The sequence below is a fragment of the Dendrobates tinctorius genome, unplaced genomic scaffold (genome assembly GCF_039654945.1).
Source record: "Dendrobates tinctorius isolate UK_male_01 unplaced genomic scaffold, ASM3965494v1 ptg000105l, whole genome shotgun sequence".
In the NCBI taxonomy this organism is placed as follows: domain Eukaryota; kingdom Metazoa; phylum Chordata; class Amphibia; order Anura; family Dendrobatidae; genus Dendrobates; species Dendrobates tinctorius.
This window is the reverse complement of record NW_027361773.1, coordinates 10,702,853-10,724,804: the sequence shown is the minus strand read 5'-3', so window position 1 is coordinate 10,724,804 and position 21,952 is coordinate 10,702,853. Positions and strand designations below refer to the sequence as shown.

Sequence of the window (21,952 nt, the reverse complement as noted above, 5' to 3'; positions counted from 1 at the left end):
CTCCTGTACAGTGAGGCCTCATTATACCCCTGGACCCTGTATAAGGATCTAGTGATGCAGTGTAGACTGTTACCAGCATTGCTGTTTCCTCAGATTGTCAGCTCTTGTGATCAGGCCCCAGCTCCTTGCTCCAGTCTCTTCTGTGCAGTGAGGCCTCATTGTACCCCTAGACCCTGTATAAGGATCTAGTGACGCAGTGTAGACTGTTATCAGCATTGCTGTTTCCTCAGATTGTCAGCTCTTGTGATCAGGCCCCGGCTCCTTGCTCCGGTCTCTCCTGTACAGTGAGGCCTCATTATACACCTGTATAAGGATCTAGTGATGCAGTATAGACTGTTATTCAGCATTGTTGTGTCCTCAGATTGTCAGCTCTTGTGATCAGGCCCCGGCTCCTCGCTACGGTCTCTCCTGTACAGTGAGGCCTCATTATACCCCTGTATAAGGATCTAGTTACACATTGTATACCATGGTGCTGTGCTGTATACCATGTGATGCTGTGCTATATACCATGTGGGGCTGTGTTATATACCATGTGGTGCTGTGCTGTATACCATGTGGTGCTGTGCTATATACCGTGTGGTGCTGTGTTATATACTATGTGGGCTGTGGTATATGCCATGGGGGGGTACATTATACATTATATTCTATGGGGGAGGTTGTGTTATATAATATGGGGGGCTACTTTATATTCTATGGGGAGGTGGGCTGTATTACATTCTATTCGGGGTTACATTATATTCTATGGGGGGCTGTATTATCTTTATTATATTCTATGGTGGGTGATCACATCATATACTACTACTGTAGGGGCTACATTATACTACAGTGGCATTAAAAAGTTTGGGCACCCATGGTCAAAATTACTGTTATTGTGACCAGTTAAGCAAGTTGAAGATGGAATGATCTCTAAAAGGGCTAAAGTTAAAGATGACACATTTTCTCTGCATTTTAGGCCAAAAAAATTATATATTGTCATTTTTTACATTTTAAAAATTACAATAAGGAAAATAGGCCAATGCAAAAGTTTGGGCACCCTGCTTAGTTAGTACCTAGTAGCACTCCCTTTTAAAATATCACAGCTTGTAAACGCTTTTAGTAGCCAGCCAAGAGTCTTTCAATTCTTGTTTGATGGATTTTCATCCATGCTTCCTTGGAAAATTCTTCCATTTCTGTGAGATTCCTGGGTCATCTTGCATGCACTGCTATTCTGAGGACTAGCCACAGATTTTCAATGATGATCGAATCGGGGGACTGTGAGGGCCATTGAAAAACCTCTAGCTATCGCCTTTTGAGGCAGTCTATTGTGGATTTTGAGGTGTGTGATCATTATCCATTTGTAGAAGCCATCCTGTTTTCAAATTCAGTTTTTTTACACATGGCGTTATGTTTGCATCAAGAATTTGTTGAAATTTCATTGACTCCATTCTTCCCTCTACCTGTGAAATGTTCCCTGTGCCATTGTCTGCAACACAACTCCAAAGCATGATTGATCCATCCCCATGCTTAATGGTTGGAGAGATGTTCTTTTCCTGAAATTCTATGCAATTTTTTCTCTGCACATACCTTTGATCATTGCGACCAAAGAGTTTTATTTTAACTTCAACGATTCACAGGACTTGTTTCTAAAATGCATTGGGCTTGTTTAGATGTTCTTTTGCATACCTCTGATGCTAAATTTTATGGTGACGGTGCAGGAGAGGTTTTCTTCTGATGACTCTTCCATGAAGGCCATATTTGATAAGGTGTCTCTGAACAGTAGAACAATTACCACAACTCCAGAATCTGCTAAATCTTTCTGAAGGTCTTTTGCAGTCAAGTGGGGGTTCTGATATGCCTTTCTAGCAATCCTACAAGCAGCTCTCTGAAATTTTGCTTGGACTTCCAGACCTTATCTTGACCTCCACTGTTCCTGTAAACTGCTATTTCTGAATTACATATTGAACTGAGGAAAGGACAACTTGAAAATGCTTTGCTATCTTCTTATAGCCTTCTCCTGCTTTGTGGGCCTCCACCATTTTCATTTTCAGAGTGCTAGGCAGCTGCTTAAAAGAACCCATGGTGGCTGTTTTTTCGCACAAGGTTAGAGGAGGCTATGTGTTTCTAAACCTGTGGAATCTGCATCAGCTGGCCTTTCCTAACATTGAGGGTGAACAAGCCATATCCCTTACAGGCTAACTAAGGTCTGAAACCTTGGACAAAGTTATCTGAGCACACAAATCTCCAGAGGTGCCCAAACTTTAGCATCGGACCATTTTTCTTTTTGTAATTTTTAAAATGTGAAAAAATTACAATGTGTATTACTTTTTAGCCTAAAATACAAAACAAATGTGTCATCTTTAACTTTAGGCCTTTTAGAGATCATTTTATCTTCAACTTGCTTAACTGTTCACAATAACAGTAATTTTGAACAGGGGTGCCTAAACTTTTGCATCCCACTATATATGAGGAGGCTACATTGTATTCTATGGGGGCTGCATTATATTGTATGGGGACTTTATTATACTTTTTGAGGGGGCTATGGAGGGGCTGCAATATACTATATGAGGGGGGCTGCATTATATTCTATGGGGGTTACATTATATTCTGTGGGGTGGCTACATTATGCTCTAAGGGGTGGCTGCATTATACTATAAGAGGGGGGTTGCATTATATTCTATGGGGGGTTACATTATATTGTATGGCGGGGCTGAATGATACTCTGTGGGGTGGCTGCATTATACTGTATCGAGGACTATGGGGAATACATTATACTATATGAAGAACTATGTGGTGCATTATACTATGGGAAGTGAATTGTACTACATGGATGACTGGCGGTGTATTATACTATATGGAGCACTATGAGGAGTGTATTATACTATATGGAGGACTGAGCAGTGCATTTTAATATATGGAGGAGTGTATTATATTCTATGGAGGACTGAGTGCATTTTAATATATGGAGGGCTATGAGGAGTGTATTATACTATATGGAGGACTATGGGGAGTGTATTACACTCCCCATAGTCCTCCATAAAGTGTAATACACTCCTCAGTCCTCCATATAGTATAATACACTCCCCATAGTCCTCCATATAGTATATTATACTATATGGAGGACTGAGGAGTGCATTATACTATATGGAGGACTATGGGGCACATTATATTATATTGAGGACTATGGGGTGTAAACTGTAGATGTGCTGCTGATAACATGATACTGTATGGGGACAAATTGATCCATTGGTGATTGTTCTGTCTCCATCATTCTTTCTCAGACGGTGGAAAGAGGCCGGGAAACAAGTGTTGAACGACTTCAATATTGTCGATCACGCTCATTTAGCGTCCTGAACTCAGCGCATGTGAATACAATCGAAATGCTTCTGTGTGATGTGCAATATGTTAGCATTTGGGGCCCCATTTTAAACTTTACCTAAAACCGGCCCTGCTCATACACATGTCATGATGCAGCATCACAGATCACAATGTCTGCCAGTGCCTCCTATATAAGATACACACACACCACACTCTTATATGGCCTAATAAGTCATATGAAGCCTGTATACCAACTGTACAGACCGCACTATCATTCTCCTGTATACCGTACCTAAGCAGAGAGTGCGGTCTGTACAGTATCTAAGAGGCCAATACTCTGTATGTCTTATAGGGGGCCTAATAGGAGGCCGACACTCAGTATGTCTTATAGGGGGCCTAATAGGAGGCCGAAACTTAGTATGTCCTATAGTAGGCCGACAGTCTGTATGTTTTATAGGAGGCCTAATAGGAGGCCGACAGTCTGTATGTCTCATAGGAAGCCTAATAGAAGGCCGAGAGCCTGTATGTCATACAAGGCCAATATGCCTTGTATACCACAATATCGGCATCCTATATACTGTACATACCACATTCTCAGCCTCTTATAGAAAGTATCTGTTATAGGAGACCGAGAGTGCGGTCTGTATGTGATATAGGATGCCAAGAGTGCCGTCTGTACGATATATAGGAGGCTGAGAGTGCGGTCTGTGCGATATTTAGGAGGTTGAGAGTGCGGTCTGTGCGATATATAGGAGGCTGAGAGAGCGGTCTGTACGATATATAGGAGGCTGAGAGAGCGTTCTGTACGATATATAGGAGGCTGAGAGTGCGGTCTGTACGATATATAGGAGGCTGAGAGTGCGGTCTGTACGATATATAGGAGGCTGAGAGTGCGGTCTGTACGATATATAGGAGGCTGGGAGTGCGGTCTGTACGATATATAGGAGGCTGAGAGAGCGGTCTGTACGATATATAGGAGGCTGAGAGTGCGGTCTGTATGATATATAGGAGGCTGAGAGTGCAGTCTGTACGATATATAGGAGGCTGAGAGTGCGGTCTGTATGATATATAGGAGGCTGAGAGTGCGGTCTGTACGATATATAGGAGGCTGAGAGTGCGGTCTGTATGATATATAGGAGGCTGAGAGTGCGGTCTGTACGATATATAGGAGGCTGAGAGTGCGGTCTGTATGATATATAGGAGGCTGAGAGTGCGGTCTGTACGATATATAGGAGGCTGAGAGTGCGGTCTGTACGATATATAGGAGGCTGAGAGTGCGGTCTGTACGATATATAGGAGGCTGAGAGTGCGGTCTGTATGATATATAGGAGGCTGAGAGTGCGGTCTGTATGATATATAGGAGGCTGAGAGTGCGGTTTGTACGATATATAGGAGGATGAGAGTGCGGTCTGTACGATATATAGGAGGCTGAGAGTGCGGTCTGTACGATATATAGGAGGCTGAGAGTGCGGTCTGTACGATATATAGGAGGCTGAGAGTGCGGTCTGTACGATATATAGGAGGCTGAGAGTGCGGTCTGTACGATATATATGAGGCTGAGAGTGCGGTCTGTACGATATATATGAGGCTGAGAGAGCGGTCTGTACGATATATAGAAGGCTGAGAGTGCGGTCTGTACGATATATAGGAGGATGAGAGTGCGGTCTGTATGATATATAGGAGGCTGAGAGTGCGGTCTGTACGATATATAGGAGGATGAGAGTGCGGTCTGTACGATATATAGAAGGCTGAGAGTGCGGTCTGTACGATATATAGGAGGCTGAGAGTGCGGTCTGTATGATATATAGGAGGCTGAGAGTGCGGTCTGTATGATATATAGGAGGCTGAGAGTGCGGTCTGTATGATATATAGGAGGCTGAGAGTGCGGTCTGTAGGATATATAGGAGGCTGAGAGTGCGGTCTGTATGATATATAGGAGGCTGAGAGTGCGGTTTGTATGATATATAGGAGGCTGAGAGTGCGGTCTGTACGATATATAGGAGGATGAGAGTGCGGTCTGTATGATATATAGGAGGATGAGAGTGTGGTCTGTATGATATATAGGAGGCTGAGAGTGCGGTCTGTATGATATATAGGAGGCTGAGAGTGCGGTCTGTACGATATATAGGAGGATGAGAGTGCGGTCTGTATGATATATAGGAGGATGAGAGTGTGGTCTGTATGATATATAGGAGGCTGAGAGTGCGGTCTGTATGATATATAGGAGGCTGAGAGTGCGGTCTGTACGATATATAGGAGGCTGAGAGTGCGGTCTGTATGATATATAGGAGGCTGAGAGTGCGGTCTGTATGATATATAGGAGGCTGAGAGTGCGATCTGTACGATATATAGGAGGCTGAGAGTGCGGTCTGTACGATATATAGGAGGATGAGAGTGCGGTCTCTATGATATATAGGAGGCTTAGAGCGTTCTCTTTTGCACACTGTACAGCTTGCTAAAAGACACACATTTTAGTGGGAGAGGCCAAAAATGAACACGTAATAAAACCGTTTATGGTAGCTATAGGATGGGCCCCTAGAGTCAATTCCCCTGGTGGGCCCTAGGCACCCCAGTCCGACCCTGCATATAACACACAAATTAATTTGCAATTGACATGTGCTAAGATCTAATTAAGAACAACCCCTAACCAATAATATCTATCCAATATTACATTTGATAATTGAGCAATATGTGTCAACATTATTAGCATTTCACACAAAAACAAAAACATATCTGAGGCCTCCTCCACATGTTTGTATGAAATCGGTATCGATGTCAGTGTTTTCAATCAGTTTGGCATCAGTGTGTCATCTGTGTTTTTACGGTATGGATTAAGAAAGAATTAAATTACAAAGCATCTCCTATACTTTGCAATGTTGAACACGTACAGCATACAGATGTCATGAGTGTGCTGTACATGTTTTTCACTTTTTTGCTCCCCTGGTTGCAATTCTTCTTTTTCTGACATCATGTTGTCAGAGCATTTCTTTATTTTGTGCTCTGCTATGTCGACGCGGCATCAAGTTAATTTACAGCTTTCTCAACCTAGGACAGCAGGAAGCCTGCTGTCATTCAACATGTCATCAGCAGTGACACCCCGGAACATCACAGAAAGCAGGAGAATCACTGGCAGGAGCGGTTGATGGCCCCTCTGAGATGGCAGAGATCAGCAAAGGTTAGCACAGGCAGGTAGTTAGTAACTACCTGCCGATAAGTATTCAGCCCCACAGGAACTTTTTTCTTAATAAGTCCCGAATATCCCCTTTAACACAGCAAGAGAAAAGATTGCAAAACATTTTTTAAGATACTGCTTTAAAATTTATCAACTCACCTATAAGGTTTGTAGTTTGCACATGAATTAGGGTCGCAGTGCTTTCTTTCACCTTTGCCGTAACACCAGTATTTTCTGTTCTAATCGTTTCTGTACTTGCTGAAACAGTGGTTTGCTCTGTTACTGCCTTCACAGTCTCCTTGGGTAATTGTGTAAACTGTTTTCCTGAAAAAATATTTATATTTCTAAAGACTTATTTATATTCACATGTGCCACTATGTAAGTGTGGAGCCTAAGTAGTGCAGGTAGATTAATTAAGATTTTACCCAAAAAACAAAGGAAATGTGTCATCTTTATCTTTAACCATTTTAGAGATCATTTCATCTTCAACTTGTTTAACTGTTCACAATAACAGTAATTTTGACCAGGGGTGCCAATACTTTTATATGCCGCTGTATCAGTTAAATATTAAATTTTTATTTTTAACTAGCTGAAGAGCCCGGTGCTGCCCGGGCATAGTAACTAACTGTGGTTAGTTATAACAAATGATAATTATCTTCCATCCCATAGTCCCGTGCCCATATACCCATCATACATATCCACCATCCCATAGTCGAGTGCCCATATACCCATCATACTTATCCACGATCCCATAGTCCCGTGCCCATATACCCATCATACATATCCTCCATCCCATAGTCCAGTGCCCATATACTCATCACACATCCTCCATCCCATAGAGCCGTGCCCATATACATATCCTCCATCCCATAGTCCAGTGCCCATATACCCATCACACATCCTCCATCCCATAGTTAACCATTATGACATCATAATGAGTGGCAGGGCTTGCAACCTATGATGACATCAGCGTCGCCATGGCAACCATTATGACATCATGATGAGGGGCGGGGCTTGAAACACACACTTTTCCCCCCATTATGTAGATAGTGGCAAAATTGTTTGGTGAATTGGAACGCGCGGGGTTAAAATTTCACCTCACAGCATAGCCTAGGACACTCTCGGGGTCCAGACGTGTGACTGTGCCAAATTTTGTGGCTGTAGCTGCGACGGTGCGGATGCCAATCCCGGACATACACACACACACATACACACACTTGAGCTTTATATATTAGATTTATTCTCCAGGCATTGCAAATGTTTGGATTTTTTTATCATCTTCTTCATTACCTTATTTTGCCTCCTTCACTTCCAAACAACATGCTGCAGTTATGTTTCAAAGCCCAGCTCGTGCTCTTTTATAAGCTCCTATCAACTGCTGCTCAGCAAGAAGAAAGAACACAATATTCAAGCAGTATATGTCTAAAATTCTGCTCCAAACTGTTGTACTCAGACAGAGGAATTCCTATAAACTGAAAATAGTGTGTAAATATTGCTGGGTAGCAAGCAGTTGGAAGGAGTTTCTAAAAGAGCATAAACTGGTTGTGGAAACAAGCAACATTATGTTTGAAAGAAAAAAGCAACATATGTTAATGAAGTGCAATACAAAAAAAATTATAACTTTCTAATCCCTGGAGGACAATTTAAAAAAGTTGAGTAATTCTTCAACCCCTTTGGCTCTGTCCATGGACGTTAACCCATTAAATGCTGCTGTCAATCTCATTCCACAAGTCCATGGGCCCACAATGGGATTGAGGGGCGCTGATGAGTTGCTACGGCAACTGGAGGTCTGTTGAGGATTTTTACTATATACAGCAATATTGAAGTTTTGCTGTATATAGTATAGCGATTAAACGATCGCAGGTTCAACTTCCCTGAGAGAACTAACAAATACAGTAAAAAAAACCCAAAAAGAAACAAACATTAAAAATACAAATGTAAAATTAATAACCCAATCTGTAAACACCATTTACACCAGAATATGTAAAAATGCCGAAAATGTTTTTTTATTTTGTTCACTGCAATGCCATATAAAAATAAAATAAAAAGCAATCAAAGCATCATATTTGCCTATTTGGTATCAGCAAAAATATCTGTTCACCCTGCCAAAATAAAAAGGCTTCACACAGCTGTATCAATCAAAAAATGAAAACGTTATGGGTCTCGGAAATTGTGACACAATTTACTGAAAAATATTCTAATTTTTTTTCACCACTAAAATAATAATAAAAAATGGGCAAGTTTGAAATCTCCACAATATTACTGACCAGGAGAGTCGTGATGTCAGATAATGTTTATCACACAATGAACACTGTAAAAGCAAAACCCAAAAAACTATATCAGAATTGCATTTTTTTCATAATTTCACCACACTTGGAATTTTTTTACAGTTCATTTTATGGTAAAACGATTGGCATCATTCAAAAGTACAAATCTTTGCATGAAAATCAAGTCCCCATACGTCTATGTGGACTGAAAAATTAAAAAGTTATGGTTCTTCGAAGGTTAGGAAAAAATTAAAATTGACAGGGGTAAAAGAGGATTGTGGAGACACAAGGGTCAGTGGGTGCTTTCGCCTGCTGGCCTGGCTATCTTTAGAAAGACCACATGGATCAGGACTCATTCCATTGAACGCCCACTCCACTTCCCCATTGGCAGACAACACAGGATGAGAGCAAAAAAGTGGGGTAATACTTTATTGAACCACCAACAATATAATAACATAGAAATAGTCCCAGCAAATACACAAGATTGTACAAATTACAGAGTCTTACCATTCCGCTGGCTGGCTGAGATTAGAGCAGCGGCAACTTCAGGGCTTCCAGGGCTGACTACCCCCACAAGTGGTACCCTTATTTTGGAAGGCACCCACAGAGAGGAGGTAACGACAAGCTTAGGAAGCTGACCGTCCATTGAGGTACCTGGCCAGGTCACCTGATTGTCTCAACCTGGCATCTTCAAACGTCTCCACGAGCCAGGTGACCGGATGGTCCCAACCTGGCTTCTCTGAATGTCTCCAAAAGGACAGGTTACCGAATGGTCCTAACCTGGCTTCTCCAAATGGCCCCATTGGTTCAGTGATAGTCAATGGAGCAGATCTGTATTCCTTCAGCTAGGGCTGTGGTCCCTTAAGCTGGCATACTGTAGAATGTCAAATCTGCATTCCTTTGATGGAACCATGGTACCTTGACTGTTGTTCAATACAGTCTCTCTGGAAAAGGAGGCAGATACCCCTTTTATAGTTCACAGCCCTAAATCAGGCATTTTTCCACAGGATTGGGGGAATGTGGCAGGAGGTCAACTCTCTTTTGAGAATTCAATCAGTCTGCATAGTTTGTCCTTCACTGTTTGCATATCAACAAACTGCATGTCCTGGTACAATGGGTAGAGTTGAGCGACTTTTGTTTTTTTATGGTCGAGTTTCGTGTCGTTCGTGTCGAGCAAGATCGGCCGATTACAGGGAAAAGTCGGGGTCGTCCCGAAACACGAAACCCAATGTAAGTCAATGGGGAATAAAAGTCGGCAGTGAGAGGAGGACAGGAAACACACCTACAGTGCTCATTTGAATTCCAAAAGCATCAATTCTTCTTACTTAAGCTGGTCAACCTTAATTAACTTCATAATACAAGTTACGCACTGAAAAATGGGGGTTATTTGGCTAAAGTTGTGGGGGGGTAGGGCTGGCTCCAGGTTTTCATGTGCCCTGGGCGAAAGAGCGCCCCTTTAACACATAATACCACAACTCATCATGCTCCGATACGGCAGAGAAATAGCGGTATAGTACAATGAAAAATACCTCACTTTTTACATCTCATGACGAGGCCCATCTATTTCTCCATACAGAATCATTGGTCCCATATAATGTTTGAAACAGTATATGATGAGCTACACATAATGCTACAGTATATGTTGGTCCCCATGGATGAAGCTCCACTGTCTTATGGGCCCAAATAATGCTCCAAACATAATGGGCCCCATTTCTAATGCTCTAGTGTATAATGGGCCCTGTAAATGCTGCTCCAGTGTCTGATGTCCACCTTTGGAATGTTCCAGTGTATGGTGGGCCCCATCTATCATTCTCCAGAGTATAGTGCTCCCCAAAAATTGCTGTCCCAACATTGAAAACAATCAAATAAGTCTCCTCGCTAGGGAATCCCTGTACTAGTCTGGACTCCTCGTCGTCCCCATCTTCCATCTCACTGCACAGTATTTCAACCTTGCAAGTGCTGTGATCCTGAGCAAGCAGGGGGGCCCACTCGTTGGCGACGGCACTGGCACAGGGCCCCTGATAGTACGGTGGTGTGTCTGATGGCGGGTGGGCCGAACCTGCACTTTCATCTGCAGCTTCCTCTTTGTCACCGTGTAAGATGGAACTGTATATGGGAAGGGTAACCTGAGTTTCATCAGGGTCAGATTCAGGCCGGGTAGCATGCGAGGGGAATGTAGTGGTCTGGGTCAATGTACCAGCAGATTCATCGAGCAGTGGCTGGGCATCAGTGCACTTGTGTCGCCCCCAGGAGTACGGTCGCCACAGTGGCATTACCTTCCTCCTAGGGAGTGTGATGTCATGCTTGGGAGCAACGAAGGATCTCTCTAGCAGGTTAACTGATTGGGCGGCGTTGTTCCCACGAGTCATGACCCTCCAAACAGCGTTCATGAAGGCAAAGTGTTTGTTTTACGTGGGCAGTATGGTTGCAAAGCTGAACCTTAAAGGAATGTCCAGAAGGGCACCACCAGGAGTGGAGCCTACGGCGTAATTTGACTCAACACGGGCAACCTCAACCATGCCAGCTACAGAACAGATGCACACATTGCAAGCTTAATTCCGTTAACGAACGAGACTCCGTCATGCCCCGCGGTCCGAGTCTGGCTTACTAGAGGGACACATGAGGCTCTGGCACATGAGATTGGCCAATAACTGGTGTGTCATGCCCTTACATGTCCGTGGCTGCATGTGCGCTACACTGAAAAGGCCAGCGTTTGTCGCTTACAGGTGCAGAAAACCCGCTGAACGTTAGTGATGGGGATCATTGATTACAATTATTACTCGCGAACGATGATTACCCAGTAAGTGCAGGTCAACCGCAGTTCCGGAATTAGGCCTAACCGTCATTCCTGAAAAAAAATGAAAAACTTAAGTGTGCAAACCACAGGTGCTGTAGCTTGCTTAACAGCTCGCCAGCCGTTCTCACGCCCAGTATGGGTTACACGTGATTGCACAAAGGTGAGAAAGGGTACCGTATCCCCGGATAACATGTATGGATAGCGTACACATTCAAAAGATATGTCTATACATCAGGAGGCAGGCTCAGACGGTGTTAGGCCCAGTATGGCTTGCACGTGATTGCACAAAGGTGAGAAAGGGTACCGTATCCCCGGATAACATGTATGGATAGCGTACACATTCAAAATATATGTCAATACACCAGGAGGCAGGCTCAGACGGTGTCAGGCACAGTATGGATTTGACGGCCCAGACTACACAGCGGAGGAGCAGGGAGAGGTAAAGATTGCCCAAGCAAGGGGGCCCACTCGTGGGCGTCGGTACTGGCACTGGGCCCCTCATAGTACGGCGGTGTGTCTGACGGCGGGTGTGCACCACCACCGTCAGACACTTGATTGCACTATGAGGGACCCTGTGCCAGTGCCTACGCCCAAGAGTCGGCCTACCCACCTGTCCAGGGCAACGGCACTCGCACGGTGTCGTGCGCTAGGTGGTGACCCCGGCCATGGGGGGGGGGAGGCAGCACAGTTAGGGAGTTTTAGAAAGTGGCATATGCTGATGTTGGACATTCAGCTGATGCAAAAGGCGAAATAGGTCAAGTCCCAGGAAGAGGTGGACCGAAGCAAGCCATTTTTCTGTCACCCTATGTGTCATCAGGGGAAGGTGGGACAAAATCCTTGGAAACCCATGCATGGTTCATTTTAATGAAGGTTAGATCATCCACATTTTGGGTTGACAGACGGGTCCTTTTTTCTGTCAGGATTGATCCAGCTGCACTGAAGACTCTTTCCGATAGCACACTTGCAGCTGGGCAAGCGAGCTCCTGTAAGGCATATTGTGCCAATTCAGGCCAGGTGTCCAGTTTAGCAGCCCAACAGTCAAAGGGGAATGAACTGTGTGGGAGAACATCGATATGGGAGGAAAAGTAGTTTGTAACCATAGTTGACAACTGCTGTCTCTTGTCACTTTCCATCGATGCTGTATTACCAGTTGTGTGAGCGGTACTTGAAAAATCAGTCCACAACATTGTCATGAAACCCCTGCCTCCAACGCCACTTCTGCTGTGTGCACCATGAACACCTATGCCAAGCTGCCCCTGGCCCGTACGGCTAGTGTGAGAACCATCACCGCTGCTGTGTGCTGGGAATGCCTCAAGCAACCGATTTACCAGAGTTGCTTGTTTATTAGCCAATATTAGGTCAAGGTTCTCCTGTGGCATGATGTTTTGTAAATTGCCTTTATAGCGTGGATCCAGGATGCTGGCCAACCAGTAGTCGTCATCGTTCATCATTTTGGCAATGCGGGGGTCCCTTTTTAGGATCCGCAAGGCATAATCTGACATGTGGGCCAATGTTCCCGGTGTCAATGATGCACTGCGAGTGCTGGTTGGAGGAGCACTTTCTGGCAAATCCACATCCCTCCAGTCACGCACAAACCCTGTACCAGACCTTGCCACGCCAACATTTTCACTTGCCCCACGAGATGCATCCTCCTCCCCTAAGTAATCATCCCCATCATCATCCTCCTCCTCCTCTTCTTCCTCCAACTCGTCCAGGAGAGGTCCCTGAGCAGACAATGGCTGAATGTCATCAACGATTCCCTCCACCTCTTCCTCCTCGTCAACATTGGCTGCAGACGCCTGCTCCTTAAGGTGCGTCAAAGTTTGCATGAGCAGACGCATAAGTGGGATGCTCATGCTTAGGATGGCGTCGTCTGCGCTTACCAGCCGTGTGCATTCCTCAAAACACTGAAGGACTTTACAGAGGTCTTTCAGCTTCGACCACTGCACACCTGTCAACTCCATGTCTGCTCTCAAAGTGCCTGGCCGTGTATCCTCCCACAAATGCATTATGGCCTGCCTCTGCTCGCACAGCCGCTCCACCATGCGCAGGGTGTAGTTCCACCTTGTTGCAATGTCGATAATGAGGCGGTGTTTGGCAAGGTGGAGCAATCGCTGCAGCTTCTGCATACGAACGGAGTGTACAGGCGACCGGCGGATGTGCGCGCACAGTCTTCGCACCTTCTGGAGCAGGGCTGTTAACTCCGGATAATTTTTGAGGAAGCAAATTATGGCCGTTATCACTAACTACCTTGCCTGCCTCAAGATGTACACTGCCCAGCCATGACTCAGTTTGTCGCTTCAAGTACTCGGCCAGCACCTCGGCGGTGTCTCTGTCGCACAAACACATCATCTGCAACACAGCCTGCTGACGCTTTCCACTAGCTGCTCGATAGGGGGACACCTCGTGTGCAACAGTGGCAGCTGCAGATGGAGTGCTCGTACGACTGCGCTCTGTGGACGAGCTTTCACTTCTGGAGGAGGAGGAGGGTGGAACGCCTACAGCCAACTGTTTCCTATACCGTGGGCTAGGCAGCACTGTCCCACCACCGCTGTCCCCTGTGGACCCTGCATCCACCACATTAACCCAGTGCGCAGTGATGGACACGTAACGGCCCTGGCCATGCCGACTGGACCATGCATCAGTTGTGAGGTGCACCTTTCCACTCACTGACTGCTTGAGTGCATGGACAATGCGGTCTTTCACATGATGGTGGAGGGCTGGGATGGCTTTGCGAGAGAAGTGGCGACTGGGTAGGTCATAGCGTGGTACTGCATAGGCCATGAGTTCGCGGAAAGCTGCGCTTTCCACCAACCGATAGGGCATCATCTCAAACGAGATTAGTTTGGCAATGTGGGCGTTCAAACCCAGTGTACGCGGATGAGAGACTGAGTACTTTCTTGACCTACTCATAGTGTCTGGGAGGGTGAGCTGGACTTGAGAGCTGCATATGGTAGAAGTAGCGGTGGACAGGGCGGACTGAGAGAGGGTTGATGATGGTGATGGAGTTGGTGTTCTTTCTGATGGCCTAGATTCAGTATTTCGTTGATATAACAGTGGGATTCCCTGACTGCTGTGGCCTTGCAACGACACCTCAACATTTCTGCTAACCGGTGGGCTTACAGTGGGGGAAACAATGTAGCGTTGCTGACTACCTTCTTTGTGATCAGTTGCACATGTGGCACTTGAGGTTTGGTGTTGTGTCCACGCTTGCAAGTGCATGCTGGTTAAATGTCTAAGCATGCAACTGGTATTCAAATTTTTCAGATTTTTCCCTCGGCTAAAGGTCTTTGCGCACTTCTTACACAACCTTGGCTTGATCATGAGGATTTTGTTCAAAAAAGTGCCACACTGCACTCTTCCTACTTTGGCAGACATTTTGCAGCCTAGCACGCTGCGATGTTTTGACCCTCTGCACAAGCTGTCCAGCAACTCTTTTGATTTTTGGAACCTGTCTTTGGAGTGCTCCGGGCCTGCCAGATAACAGCTGTTGCGATGTTGATGTCTGCTGTGGATGCTCCTCATCTGAGCTATTGGAAGCAGCACCCTCTTCCCCCAATGGATGCCAATCTGGGTCAACAACTGGGTCATCCATCACCTCCTCTTCAATGTCATGTGCACCTTCCTCTGTGTCACCGTGTATGGTGGTATAGTGTGCGGGAAGGGGCACCTGAGTCTCATCAGGGTCAGAATCAGGCTCTGTACACTGCGAGGACAATGTAGTGCTCTGAGTGAATGTACCAGCAAAATCATCTATCAGCGGCTGTGCATCAGTGCACTCCATGTCAGATTCATCTTGGCCTGGGTAATTCACCATTTCACTTGATAATCCAGGCATGGTATGTGAAAACAGCTCCATGGAGTAATCAGTAGTATGGCCTGCGTCATCCTTCAATCTTGGTTGTGGTGAAGGACACAAGGAAAGGTGTGGTTCATGAACATGAGCCTCCAATGACGACTCAGTGCTTTTACTTTTTACAACTTCAGAAGAGGAGGCGATAGAGCTGGAGGCTGAGTCAGCAATGTAAGACAAAACTTTTTCCTGATGCTCTGGCGTTAAAAGCGGTTTGCCAACTCCTAGAAAACTAAGCCTTCGAAGCCTTATGGAGCCAGACGATGACGCAGGCTCAACACCTCCTGCATTCGGTCCTATTTTGCTTTTGCCACTACCATCAGATCCACCACCAACACCATCATTACCAGCTGCCAACCCCCGCCCAATTCCACGGCCTCTTCCACCAGCCTTCCTCATTTTTGGTAGAAATGTAGATAAAATCCAACAAACTATATACTAATGTAAAACAAGGTACAAGGTGTCTATAGGACAGGGGAGATTTAGATTTTCTGCACACACTAGTGGACACTGGACACTTTTGGATTGTGTGAGGCCCACTGAATATCAGAGCGCTATGTCACAGGCTCGATGGCACAGGTGTGAAAAAAGTGACTACAGGATAAGGGAGATTTTGAATTTCTGGGAGATTTTGAATTTCTGCAGACACTTGTGGACACTGGACTCTTGGATTGTGTGAGGCCCACTGAATATCACAGCGCTATGTCACAGGCTCGATGCAGCAGGTGTGAAAAAAGTGACTACAGGATAAGGGAGATTTTGAATTTCTGCAGACACTTGTGGACACTGGACACTTGGATTGTGTGAGGCCCACTGAATATCACAGTGCTATGTCACAGGCTCGATGGCACAGGTGTGAAAAAAGTGACTACAGGATAAGGGAGATTTTGAATTTCTGCAGACACTTGTGGACACTGGACACTTGGATTGTGTGAGGCCCACTGAATATCACAGCGCTATGTCACAGGCTCGATGGCACAGGTGTGAAAAAAGTGACTACAGGATAAGGGAGATTTTGAATTTCTGCAGACACTTGTGGACACTGGACACTTTTGGATTGTGTGAGGCCCAATGAATATCAGAGCGCTATGTCACAGGCTCGATGCAGCAGGTGTGAAAAAAGTGACTACAGGATAAGGGAGATTTTGAATTTCTGCAGACACTTGTGGACACTGGACACTTGGATTGTGTGAGGCCCACTGAATATCACAGCGCTATGTCACAGGCTCGATGGCACAGGTGTGAAAAAAGTGACTACAGGATAAGGGAGATTTTGAATTTCTGCAGACACTGGACACTTTTGGATTGTGTGAGGCCCAATGAATATCAGAGCGCTATGTCACAGGCTCGATGCAGCAGGTGTGAAAAAAGTGACTACAGGATAAGGGAGATTTTGAATTTCTGGGAGATTTTGAATTTCTGCAGTCACTTGTGGACACTGGACACTTGGATTGTGTGAGGCCCACTGAATATCACAGCGCTATGTCACAGACTCGATGCAGCAGGTGTGAAAAAAGTGACTACAGGATAAGGGAGATTTTGAATTTCTGCAGACACTTGTGGACACTGGACACTTGGATTGTGTGAGGCCCACTGAATATCACAGCGCTATGTCACAGGCTCGATGCAGCAGGTGTGAAAAAAGTGAATTGTAGAATTGGGCAGAATAGGAATCTCCCTAGAGTGTAGGTCTGTAAGAACGGAACAAGTCCTCCACAGTGACACACAGATAGCTTCACTGTGGCTGTGATAACAGCCGTTACACGGTACTGTGTGAGGAGTGTACACCGCTGTATGGTGTGAATAAATGCACGCTCAGTACCTTAGCAGGACAAAAAAAATTGGGATTGCTTTTAAAAAAGCAGTTTGCAGAGCAGTGGGGAAACAGCAATGCAGCTGTCAGGAAGCCTTAGAAGGCAGCCTAACAACCAACACCGCTGATCCACCACAATATAGCCTCCCCTTGCACTGCACACACAGTGACCTGTGTGTTGTACAGGCAAAATCGCTAGCAGCAGAAGCAGTTTTTTTGTCTTCTTCCCTGCCTAACGCTCTCCCTACAGAATCAGCAACCTCTCCCTATGCTAAGATCGGCAGAAGTAAGATGGCGGTCGGCGTGCACGCCCTTTTATAACCCCTGTGACGCCCACCAAAGCAAGCCAATCACTTGCATGCCCTTCTGAAAGATGGTGGCGACCCCTGCCTATGTCATCACGTTGCCCACAGTGTCCGTGGATCCAGATTGGCTGAAAAAGAGCGCTAAACAAACTTTTGAAACGCGACTTTGGCGCGTAAGTCGCCGACCTCGTGGCCGACCTCATCCTAGGGTCGGGTTTCGATTCATGAAACCCGACTTTGCCAAAAGTCGGTGACTTTTGAAATTGTTCGACCCATTTCGCTCAACTCTAACAATGGGTAATCAAATTATTAGCAAACAATAATTGTTCAATAACCCTGCATCTCTGTCCCCTAAGGATAGTAGGACAATAAGCTGCAAGGACTGATTCAATAGGTAAACAGCAGCCATTCAACAATTTAGAAACATCAATTCAATCTACAACATGAGTCAATTTTCAGACTCATATGAACAATAACTCATGTCCCTGAGTCTGAAATTATATGTCTTGCATAATTAAGATTAAATGCGGTGTCATCAAAAGGATCTTTCACGAGTTTTCCACATCATGGGATAGTGGTTGTGGAGCTGAATAAAGCATATTTTTTATTTCTCATCTCTAGTGCGTAAACATAAGCAAGTAAATTTACTTTCTAATTGATGCTAAATAGCACCCCCCCTGTGGAGCTTAGAACAAGGCTTCTCGGGGGCATGGCCTGGACTTCGGCTATGTACTGTCATGTCGGACACTGTTCACACCAGGGTGTCCGGCAGACAGCGGTAATACCCTGTTGGGTATTCTGTTCCAGTTGGGATAGGGTTAACCAGGTTGTCATGTTGGCTGAGGGCTGGGCCACGCCCTTGGTCTTTAAATAGTTCGTCCTGACTATGGGCGTCGCCGACTATAGCTTTAGCCTAGTGCTAGCATTACCGGTCAGCAGTGGTGGTGTTGGAGCGTCTGATATCTGGTGCAGTATATCCCTCAGTGGTTCTTTCTCCAATCTGTTATATATATATTTGGTTGCCCTTGCACATTATTGTATTCCCTTGTGTATTAACTGTGTGGTGTTTCTTTTACCCCTGTCCATACGTATTTGTGGGGTCTGGTGTCTGGTCCCCTCACTGGGTGGAGGGTGGTGGGTTCAGCTTAGGGCTGGACAGGAGACAGGGACAGGGTGGAGGCTCAGGCAGGCACACCTTCACTGTAAACCCTGGGTAGAGGGACAGACAGGGTTCCCCTAGTCTGAGGGACATCGCAGGGGTCCCGGGGTTTTTGCCTAAAGTAACCTAGGCATACCATGACATTATAGTCGGCCCAAATAATAAAGTGAGAGAAAAAAAAGGTATAGATAGGGAATATAGGGGTTACTTACTATGGATCCTATACTTTCCCTAACCAAGCAGCTGGAGGCTCTATCCATACAGGTCACTGAACTCAGGGGGGCGGTCCAGCAACAAGGCCTGTCAGCTCCTGCAGTACCTGCTGAGGCTGCAGCCAGGGCAGCTGAGCATAAGTTTCCCCTTCCTGAACGATTTGCTGGTGATCGTGGTAAGTTCACGGTGTTTCGTGAATCATGCAAATTGTATTTCCGTATGCGTCCACATTCCTCAGGTAATGAGGCTCAACACGTGGGCTTGGTGATTTCTTTGCTGAGTGGTGACCCACAGGCTCGGGCCTTTTCACTCCCTTCGGACTCACCGGCATTTGAATCTGTAGATTTTTTTTTCTCTGCTCTGGGTTTGATCTATGACGATCCGGATAGATTAAACTTAGCAGAGTCTAAGATACGCTCACTGCTACAGGGTGATCGACCATCTGAGGATTACTGCACGGAATTCCGGCGCTGGGCGGTGGACACGCAGTGGAATGACCCTGCGCTTAGAAGTCATTTTTGCATGGGGTTTTGGAAGGGTTAAACAGACTCTCCTAATATACGAGACTCCCGCCTCTCTGGAGGCTGCGATGGCACTTGTAGTACGCATAGACCGACGTCTCCGTCAGGGGGCGCTGGTTTCGTTGCCTCCGGGAGGTGGGGGAGTGGTCGGTGAGGTTGCCGCGGGTGAATCCGTGGAACCCATGCAGATCGCTGGTATAGCACAGTCACCGAGTAACAAGCCTAAACGTCCTTGGCACAGAAGGCAGGGGCTCTGTTTTTTTTGTGGCAAAGGAGGACATTTTATTAACGCTTGCCCCCTGGTACCTAAGAAGGGCGCGCCGGCGGAAAACTGATAGGCTCAGAGGGTTTGGAGGAGTCTAGTCTGAACCTTTGTGTATCCTCCGTCATGGTTTCCCAGTGTATGCTCCCTGCTAGGGTGGTACTTGGGGGGCAAATGCTCTCTATTACAGTATTTATTGATAGTGGCTCAGCTGCCAATCTCATTGATGAGAAGTTCGCGCATACAGCGGGATTTCCGGTGGAGAAATTGCCGAACCCCATCCGGGTGGTTACCATCAATGCTTCCCCGTTGTCTCAAGGGGAGATCACAGAGTGTGTGTTGGATATACAACTCCACATCGGAGTATTACACTCAGAGCGGGTAACTTGTAAGGTGCTTAGTAACTTACCGGCTCAGATGGTTCTGGGCTTTCCATGGTTGTCAATGCATAATCCTGTTATTGATTGGAAGACCCAGGACATAATTCAGTGGAGCAGGGAGTGTCAGGAGAGGTGCCTGGCTACATGTATTTCCGCTTTGACCCCCAGTATCCCGGAGCCGTTGCTGGATTATGCGGATGTATTTTCTGAGAAGGGTTGTTCGGATCTACCACCGCATCGCCCCTATGACTGTGCTATTAGGTTGAAACCAGGGGCCAAGTTACCTAAAGCTAGAATGTTTAATATCTCAGGTCCCGAGAGGCTAGCTCTCAAGGAATACATTGCGGATAGCCTGAGCAAGGGTCATATTAGACCTTCCTCTTCTCCTCTGGCTGCTGGCTTCTTCTTTGTTAAAAAGAAGGATGGCGGTTTACGCCCGTGTCTGGATTTCAGAGAACTCAACCAGATTACGGTCCGTGATCCTTACCCTATGCCACTTATACCTGATTTATTCAACCAAGTGGTTGGTGCCAGGTGGTTCTCCAAACTGGACCTCAGGGGGGCGTACAATCTTATAAGAGTCCGTCAGGGGGATGAGTGGAAGACAGCGTTCAATACCCCTGAGGGTCACTTTGAGAGTTTGGTAATGCCGTTTGGGTTGACTATGGCACCGGCGGTCTTTCAACACTTCATTAATGATGTCTTCTCTCAGTTGTTGGGGAGGTTCGTTATATTTTATCTTGACGACATCCTCATTTTCTCTCGCGACCATGATACACATATAGAGCATGTTAGACAGGTTCTGCAGTTGCTCAGAGAGAACAGGCTCTATGTCAAGCTTGAAAAATGTGTGTTTTTCGTACAGGAACTACCTTTCTTGGGTTATATAATCTCCGCCTCAGGTTTTAAGATGGACACCGCAAAGGTGCAGGCGGTACTACATTGGGATCGGCCTGATAATCTTAAGGCGCTTCAGCGATTTCTTGGCTTCTCCAATTACTATAGGAAATTTATTAAGAACTTCTCTATGATTGCCAAACCACTGACTGACATGACTAAGAAGGGTACCGACTTTTCTGACTGGTCTGAGCCTGCGGTACAGGCGTTTGAATTCCTCAAGAATAGTTTTGCCTCAGCGCCCATTCTGGTGCAGCCCGATGTCTCCTTACCGTTTGTCGTGGAGGTAGATGCGTCGGAGGTTGGAGTGGGGGCTGTACTGTCTCAGGGCCCTTCTTGGGCCAAGTTGCATCCGTGTGCCTTCTTCTCCAAAAAGCTGTCGCCTGCGGAGCGTAATTATGATATTGGCAACAGGGAACTATTGGCCATCAAATTGGCATTTGAGGAGTGGCGACACTTCTTGGAGGGGGCTGTTCATCAGATTACTGTGATAACCGACCATAAGAATTTGCTTTATTTAGAATCTGCTAAGCGCCTGTCCTCCAGACAGGCTCGCTGGGCATTATTCTTCACCCGGTTCAACTTCATTGTTACCTATCGACCTGGGTCGAAGAATGTTAAGGCAGACGCTTTATCCAGGTGTTTTCCTGGTGGAGAGTTATGTGAAGAGCCGGTGCCTATTCTCCAAAAGGGTGTGGTGGTATCTGCCATCACGACAGAGATTGAGGCAGAGATTGCGGAGGCTCAGGAGGTGGTACCGCCGGGGTTGCCTGCTAATAAATCTTTTGTGCCGCTACATCTACGCTCTAGAGTGTTGGGCGAACATCACGACACGGTACTGGCAGGTCATCCAGGGGTTAAGAGCACTCTGGAACTGGTATCGCGTCGTTTTTGGTGGCCTAAAATCCGGCAGGATGTGGCCTCATATGTGGCTGTCTGTACCACGTGCGCACGGGCCAAGACTCCTCGTTCCCGTCCCGCTGGTAGCTTGCAGCCTCTCGGGGTGCCCAGTAAGCCAT

General features: G+C 46.1%; 1 protein-coding gene across 4 annotated transcripts in view; it reads right to left on the bottom strand.

Annotated features, from left to right (window-relative positions):
• IL15RA (interleukin 15 receptor subunit alpha) overlaps positions 1 to 21,952 on the bottom strand; it is a 157,009-nt gene that overhangs the window by 41,294 nt on the left and 93,763 nt on the right. For all 4 annotated transcript variants that reach the window (XM_073589059.1, XM_073589056.1, XM_073589057.1 and 1 more), the window contains one exon: positions 6,626 to 6,790. In XM_073589059.1, coding sequence (XP_073445160.1) covers positions 6,626 to 6,790 — 165 coding nt within the window. The remainder of the gene's footprint in view (positions 1 to 6,625; positions 6,791 to 21,952) is intronic.